The sequence below is a fragment of the Sebastes umbrosus genome, chromosome 2, assembly GCF_015220745.1.
Source record: "Sebastes umbrosus isolate fSebUmb1 chromosome 2, fSebUmb1.pri, whole genome shotgun sequence".
In the NCBI taxonomy this organism is placed as follows: Eukaryota; Metazoa; Chordata; class Actinopteri; order Perciformes; family Sebastidae; genus Sebastes; species Sebastes umbrosus.
In genome coordinates this window covers 2,302,341-2,310,948 of record NC_051270.1, presented here as the reverse complement: position 1 = coordinate 2,310,948, position 8,608 = coordinate 2,302,341, and the positions used below count along the sequence as shown (strand labels likewise).

At 34.9% G+C, this 8,608-nt stretch overlaps 1 protein-coding gene across 2 annotated transcripts; it reads left to right on the top strand.

Annotated features, from left to right (window-relative positions):
* Positions 1-392: 392 nt before the first annotated feature.
* nqo1 (NAD(P)H dehydrogenase, quinone 1) lies at positions 393-8,118 on the top strand. 2 transcript variants are annotated; one of them, XM_037792934.1, is made up of 6 exons: positions 393-599; positions 3,998-4,160; positions 4,556-4,686; positions 5,821-5,934; positions 6,967-7,068; positions 7,701-8,118. In XM_037792934.1, exons 2-6 carry the CDS (start codon positions 4,121-4,123, stop codon positions 8,034-8,036), a joined length of 723 nt encoding a protein of 240 aa, XP_037648862.1. In that variant the 5' UTR covers positions 393-599; positions 3,998-4,120; the 3' UTR covers positions 8,037-8,118. The 2 variants fall into 2 exon arrangements, with proteins under 2 accessions (XP_037648862.1, XP_037648853.1); XM_037792925.1 differs by having other exon boundaries at positions 3,993-4,160.
* Positions 8,119-8,608: the final 490 nt, after the last annotated feature.

Here is an 8,608-nt window from a genome sequence, read left to right as displayed (position 1 = left end):
GTTGGGTGACATGAAACACGGGGACGAGACCGAGCAGCTCAGGCTTTACTAAACCGACGCCTTCCTCCACTTCTCCTCTTCTAACGAGGTGAAATTAAGTCGGATTAAAGAGTTTATTAAGCCACATGACCTCGCCGGATAATCCCTTGAAAGTGACCAAAACATTCTCTTCCAGGCCAAATGAAACCAATCTTATCACTAGTGAGTCCACACACACACACACACACACACACACACACACACACACACACACCACACACACACACACACACACACACACACACACACACCACACACACACACACACACACACACACACACACACACACACACACACACACACACACTCCTCCCTTTCAAAACACTCCACTAAACCGGTCCTACAGTTTGACAGCAGACATTTTTTTCTCTCTTAGTCTCCTGTGTGGAGTCAGTCGTGACTCTTGAGACACATTTTGCTTCATCTGATATCGAAACATGTTTCTCACGCAAAGAAAGCCCCAGGGTCTATAAGAGCCGCCAGGAACCAGCAGACACACACAGGAACCAGGTCTACGGTGCAGACGGATCCAGCAGACACACACAGCAACACAGCATGGGTAAGAGAAGACTGGTTCTCTGCTGCTGCTCTCACACTCATCTCTCTCTCTCTCTCTCTCTCTCTGGACAAACCAAACTCTGGGCAAATTTTGTGCATTTTTTATTTATTTATGTGTCAATGTAGGAATACATATTTTTTTTAATTAATAATTTGGTACACTGTCTCATAATAATAATAATAATAATAATCATTTCTGATTTACTGTTTTCACTTCCTATAAATCTAGAAATTTTCTCTGGACAAACCAAACTCTGGGCAAATTTTGCACTATTTTTGGAGTCTTGTAAATTGGTAAACAAATAGCACAAATTTAGATTGTGTAGATGTTTAATGTGTCATTGTAGGAATATTTAAAGTTTATGTATATATAATATGGCACACTGTAATATCTCATAATAATAATAATAATTTCTGATTTACTGTTTTCACTTCCTATACATCTAGAAATTCTCTCTGGACAAACCAAACTCTGGGCATTTGTGCATTTTTTATTTATTTCTATGTGTCAATGTAGGAATACATAATTTTTTTAAATCTATAATTTGGCTTACTGTCTCATAATAATAACAATAATAATAATAATAGTGTTGCACTTGTTTCTGATTCTCTCTGGACAAACCAAACTCTGGGCAAATATTGCACTATTATTGGAGCCTTGTAAATCGGTAATCAAATAGCACAAATTTAGATTTTGTAGATGTTTAATGTGTCATTGTAGGAATACATAACTTTTATGAATATATAATTAGGCACACTGTAACATCTCATAATAATAATAATAATTTTATATATCTAAGTTTGACTGTTTTTATTTTTTTCAATGTGTCAGTGTAGAAATACATAACTTTTTAAAAATCTATAATATGGCACACTGTCTCATAATAATATTAATATTATTATTATTATTATTACTACTACTAATAATAATAATAATAATAATAATAATAATAATAATAATAATAGTGTTGCACCTTTTCTGATTTACTATTTTCACTTCCTATAAATCTAGAAATTCTCTCTGGACAAACCAAACTCTGGGCAAATTTTTCTCCTTTTAAGTTCACATAGTTAATAAACAATTACAAATACAAGCACAAATCCAGAGCCAAGCACCTTGTTTTGATCATTAGTGTGAAGACAATTAATCATTTCAAAATTAAGGGCTAAATTTATATATATTTTTTTAAATTCTATAATATTATATACTAGATAGAAATGTGTTTCTCTGCTGCTTTCTCTGCATTCAACTCATTGTGGACACCAAACTCTGGGCAGATTTTGCTCCGTTTTAGGAGTCTTGTAAGTTCACATCTTTGGTTAACAAATAGCACAGATTTTGTAGATCTTAGTATCTTTATTTTTTTTAATGGCACACTGTAATATCTGTAGATTAGATTAGATTTTTTGAATATGTATGAGTATAGTGATAATATATAACAATAATCTGCAGCTGACGCCCAGCGAGTTGCCTCGTCAGACACGTTTCACGGCTCTGTATCATTTGATATTGAGCTCTGCGTCAGGTGGAGGATCCACACAGTAACGCTATTGTTCCCGCTGCTCTATTATTGTCCTTCATGGTAAAAAAGATCACAGCGTTGATTTTCTTCCGGTGACGCCGGCTGTCTGGAAGCTTATTTGGAGACATCACAGCTTGTTTTCTCCCTTTAAAAGATGACATGTTGTTACTGTTATGATGTAATAATAAACAGATTTAACAGAACAGAAGTTAATTTCAGGCTTTATTTCTCCCTAATGACTTTCTAATAAAGGAACTCTTTATAAGTAACAAATGTCTTTACGAGTGGTTAGTAAATTATTTAATGACACGTGTAGATTAATCATAAACTTTTCACAGGATTCAGGTCAGTTAAGTCAAGTACATTTTATTTATGGAGCCCAATATCACAAATCACAAGTTTGCCTCAAAGAGCTTTACAACCTGACACCCTCTGACCTTTGACCTTTGATTCAGATCAGAAAAAACAGCAGAGAAGGGATCCCTCTCCAACAACAGACAGACGTGCAATAGATTACGTGTGTTTTCATAATGAAAACATACAGTATATTAATAAAATGGATCATATCTGCAGCTAAATATAATTCATTAACAATTTAAGCTTCAAAGTTCACTTTATTGTCTCCATATAAATACTCACACACTACTGTGTACTTTTTATTTTATTAACATTTACAACGGTAGATTTTTTGTGTATTTTTGTAAAAACACTTCAACACATTTGATTAAACTTGAAACTGGAGAATTTATCGTTTATTAGAGATTTTCAGCTCCTTACACTTTATTAATGACTTACTAAAGGCCCAGACGCATCAACCAGACGTCACAGAACTAGTAGTGACGAAGGCCGACCGTTGAGTGCCCTCACATCGCCTCACGTCGCCTCACGTCGCCTCACGTCGCCTCACGTCGCCTCACGTCGCCTCACGTCGCCTCACGTCACCTACGAACGTAAATCGCGGGTTAACGGTTTTGGAAAGTGTAAGTAAACAGCACGGACAAACCTCCGCTACTTTACATTACAAAAATGTTCACACCACTCTCACTCACCACTTAGCTTCATTCCAGATGTCCATGTCGCTGTGAAAATATCTGTAATGATCAGATGACAAATGAGAAGAGCCATCTGTGTTTGTCCTCTTGACTTAACTCGTTGGTTTGCTTTCCTCACGTCCGTTTCTCTTTTCGTGCACTGATTCGTTTAAGCTGAACATTCAATCAGAGTGATTTCTCTCACCGACGGGCAGCGCCGGCGATTCAACATGCTGAATCGGCCGAAAAACCTCCGAAAGACTAGAGCCGACGATGCGAGACACACTGTAAAAACTAGACCAACAGACGCTCACCGACGGCCCCAAACTGTCCAACGGCAGACCGTTGGCTTGGTGTGTCAGGGCCTTAAAGTACAAGTTGAGGTGTAATAATATTATTTTGTACATTTTAAGGGGTTTTACACTTTAAAATCATCTTTCCATTAAGGTGAAAGTTGTAAGGTTTCAGATTGTTTTCCATTAAAATGTACATAATTTAACTGAAAACATGCAGATGATCCATTAAAAGCCTTAATAAGGCAGATTTATTGTATAATATACTGTAATAAGCACCTTTTAATATATTGTAAACCATTTATTTATCCATTAATTAACCTAAAAACCTGGGGTGAACCCCAACAAATGTGAAGAAACCCCTTGAATTTGCACATTAAATTAAAAATGAAGGTTCTTTTAGTACAAATGAAGGTGTAACTGCTAACATTAATAAAGCTGTTACTTTGAACTGTTAATAAAAGATGATTTATTAGAAAATGGTATCGTAAATGTTGTCTTTTAATATATATCTTACTGTGTGTGTGTGTGTGTGTGTGTGTGTCAGCTCAGAAGACGGCCCTGATCGTGTACGCCCACCAGAGTCCGGGTTCGTTCAACGCGGCGGTGCGTGACGTGGCGACGGAGGAGCTGGTGGCGCAGGGCTACAAGGTCCTCGTGTCCGACCTGTACGCCATGAACTTCAGAGCCAACTGCACGCAGGACGACATCATCGGTGACCTCACTATGATCCACTACAGGGTTAAAGCTTAAAGTTTATTTCCTGTTGCAGTGTATGTGAATGACATCAGCTGACAGGAAGTAAACATGAACCCAAACTGTTGCCTAGCAACGCAATTCCGTTGAAATGCACTAAAACGGAGCGTTTCAGACAGAGCGTGAATACAGGTATATTCAGACAGACAGTACGAGGAAAATAACGTGTTGTTTGAACATTAAAGCATGTCAACATGTTCTAGTAGAAACCCAAATTACAAGTATGAACCTGGAGATGAGCACGATATGGGACCTTTAAACCTGCTTCATGTCTTTTATATTATAAAAGACATGTAAATCTCACTTTTTACAAATATGGGACCTTTAAGTTCTGACAGAGCGTGTTGTATTCAGGTGAATTGAAGAATCCAGAGCTTTTCCAGTACGGAGAGGAGACGATGCACGCCTGGATGGAGGAACGCCTCAGTGAAGACATCGTAGCCGAGCAGCGCAAAGTAGAGGAGGCCGAGTTCATCATCTTCCAGGTCAGAGGTCACTCACATCGCTGTAGTTTCTCCTTTGTGTCGAGACTTTGAGCAAAACAATATCAGATTGGCGGTTATCCAGACATTAACAGCCTCAGTGATCTTGGCTTCCAACAACCAATCAGATGTGTTTCTTACTTTTTATCGAAGGATTAGGCTGAAAATAATTGTCTTATTGTTGTCAAATCCCATTAAAATACCAAAAAAACAACATTGAATGTATTTACTAACAAGTATTTTATCAGAGCCTGATATCTCTTCTTCCTCTGAGCTCTTTGTCATCCACCGTCTTGCTGCCCCAAATACTCACTATCAATCAATCAATAAATCAAACTTTATTTATATAGCACCTTTCAAACAAGTCGAATGCAATAATTCAAAGTGCTGGACAGACGATTGACAAAAATATAGAGTGTTAAAAATGGATTTAGAGACTAATGCACACCGAAACAACCAATATAAAAGTTAATTGAATAAGAAAGCAATAAAAGATAGGTACTTAACATAATTAAAGATATATAATATAGAGTACCTGTGAAGGTTTCTGGACAATATTTGTCATTGTTTTGTGTTGTTAATTGATTTCCAATAATAAATATATACATACATTTGCATAAAGCAGCATATTTACCCACTCCCATGTTGATAAGAGTATTAAATACTTGACAAGTCTCCCTTTAAGGTACATTTTTAACAGATAAAAAATGTGATTAATTTGAGATTAATCATGATTAACTATGGACAATCATGCGATTAATTAAGATTAAATGTTTTAATCGATTGCCCTAGTATCTTTTATTTGAAGTTCAGCCTAAAAGATTTTTGATGCTATTTATTTATTTATTTATTTATTTATTTATGTATTAATTAATTAATTTATTTATTTATTTATTTTACAATGCCTTCTTCTAATTCTATTCTTCTAAATTGATGAAAATTTGCATTGCTAGACCAACTCAGACTTTTTGTCTTTACAAATAATTACATTCAAATAAATAAAATGAATTGGTTTGAGGGTTAGAATTAAAAACACAGATTCAATTTGAGTGTATGATGCAAAGAAAGAAAGAAATTGAGAGAAAATAAAACAATAAAGTATAAAAAGTATAAAAAATGTTCTGTGTCTCCTCCCAGTTTCCGTTGTACTGGTTCAGTGTGCCGGCCATCATGAAGGGCTGGATGGACCGAGTGCTCACACAAGGCTTCGCTTTCTCCCTGGAGAAGATGTACAATAACGGTGTGTTCAAGGTCAGTCTCTCTCAGCTGGACAACACAGCTCTTTAGGATTATAATTCAATAAAGTTAGCATGATGATAAAGCAAAAGGAATCCTTAACGTCAGGTCTATTTATCCAGATTTTAACATATTGAAAATATGAAAAACTCTGGTGATGTTTTCTTTTATGAAGGAAATACATTAAATATGTTTCAGACATGATATATTGATTCAATTGATTTTAATTAAGTTTATTAATTAAACATAGACATTCCCATTTTATTTAGCATTTACATAGACATTTAATTAATGGTTTATAACACATTATAATGTAGCTGCAAGAAGATCTAAATACATCTATAAGTGTTTATTAATGGGCAGTATTTATCAGCAATATAACTTCTCCTATGAAGACACATTATATATTATTTCAACTACGTTCCGCTGTATTATCATGGATGACGGAACCTGCCTAAATGAAAAATAAATGAATAAATAAATGAATAAATAAATAAATATGGTATTAAAAGTAGCAAAAATAATGTTAAAAATAAATTTACTCATTAATCAATTGATATGACATAAATTGATATTTCTGTTTTAATTAGCTTTTTTGTTTACCTTTGTATTAATTCCCTTATTTATTTACTCTTCTGTTTAATTTCCACTTGTATTTATAAATGTATTTAGATTTTTTAATTTGGAAATTAATCTATTTATTTTTACATTTATTTTTATATATGTATTTTTTTATTTATTTGTATTTATTTTTAAATTGATGTATTTATTTTTGTGTTTAAGCATTTGTTAATTTATTTATTTATTTATATATTTATGCATGAATTTCCCTTTGCATATCACCCCTTATTTATTTCCCCTGACTTATTTATCTCTGTATTATTTTCTTTATACATTTCTTCATACATTTCAGTCATTTATTTAATTATTCATCTATTTGTGATTTTGGCAGGTTTTGTCCTCCATATATTATCACTCATTATCTGTTTATACAGCAGACTCCACTTTGATGTTGAATAAAAATAGTATTTCTTTGTGTCCTTGAAGGATAAGAAAGCGATGTTGTCTTTCACTACTGGAGCAACACAGACGATGTTCAAGCCGGATGGCATCAATGGAGACATCAACATCGCGCTGTGGCCTCTACAGGTGAGCCACACAGACTCATATACTCCTATACTATACTCATATATATATATACTGTATATATGATATAGGATTATCCTGGTGCTCAGGTTCCTCCCACAAAATATATATTAAAATAAATAAAAAATAAATAAAATAAAACTTAATTAAAAATCAAATAAACAGTCAAATAAAATTTCAATATGTCTGCCTCTGAATAAACGTATACAGTTTAAATACAACGTTATGACATTAGGGTGGCTATAAAGTAGAAGTAATGGTATCTGTTTAATTTGTGATTTCAACAACACTGAAGCTGATCAATAAAACGATCAATGTTACGTAATAAAAGATGCTCCAAACAGTATTTTAGATGCTGGTTAACAACATGTGCCGGTTCTGTAATGATCAATGATATTTTGCAGTAAAAACCATGTTACTTTCATGACTGACTGGCTCATGATTATTTTTAATATTTGCATTATTTACCGGTAATTATTAAGCTGTCACTTCATTATTATTATTAACAGACAGTTGTAAACTACTCAAAGTACTAAGTAGTGATTTTGGGCCATACAAATAAAATTGACTTGACTTGTTTGTGAATGGTTGTTAATTCGTCTCTCTCTCATGTATTCGTCTCTTGTTTCTTTCAGAACGGCACGCTGCACTTCTGTGGATTTCAGGTTCTTGCTCCTCAGATCTTCTGGAGTCCGGCTCACTGTCCCGCCGCCGTGCGAACCATGATGCTAGACGGGTGGCGAGCCCGAGTAAAAGGACTGTTAGCAGAAAAGCCTTTGACCTTTGCCCCCTGTGAGCTCTTTGACCTCAGCTTTAAGGGGGGGTTCATGCTTTGGCCCAAAGTGAGGGAGGAGCGAGAGTCGCAGCCGTACGGCATCACCACTGGACACCATCTGGGGAAACCGCTGCCGCCGGACAACCAGATCAGAGCTCAGCCCACCGACGACAGTAAACCAGACTGCACGAACTAGAACTTCTCTGTTAGTATCAATATATGGGATTTTATAAATGCTTCATGTTTACTGAAGCTGAAATAAACAATTTAAATAACAATGACTTGAATTTATTTCTACTTAGATGCAAAAAAATATCTTTTAATTTGCATACACACTGACGACTGAAGGCTAAACTATATTAGTACCAGTTGTCGAAAGTATAAGTATGTGCAAGTGCTTAAGTACAATTTTGAGCTACTTGTACTCGTAATTGTACTCAAGTTGAGTATGTTTGGCTGATAATGCTTACACCTTAAATTGTACTATAAAAGGACCTTAATTTTCCATTTAAAGTGCAGATTCAGGGGGTTGCTCCACAAGATTCCGGGTTTTGATTTTTCATCTCCTCCATTAAGTTTTGGGTTTTTTTTTGCAGATATGTCAAAGGTCATCAAATGCAGAACATAACTCAGTGTCCGCGACATGAAATAAAAACAGGAAAAGGACCACCTTTTCTTCTCCACCCCACCCCATGTTGGTCTTGGTCACACAAAATTATTATTATTATTATTATTATTATTATTATTATTATTATTATCATTATTATA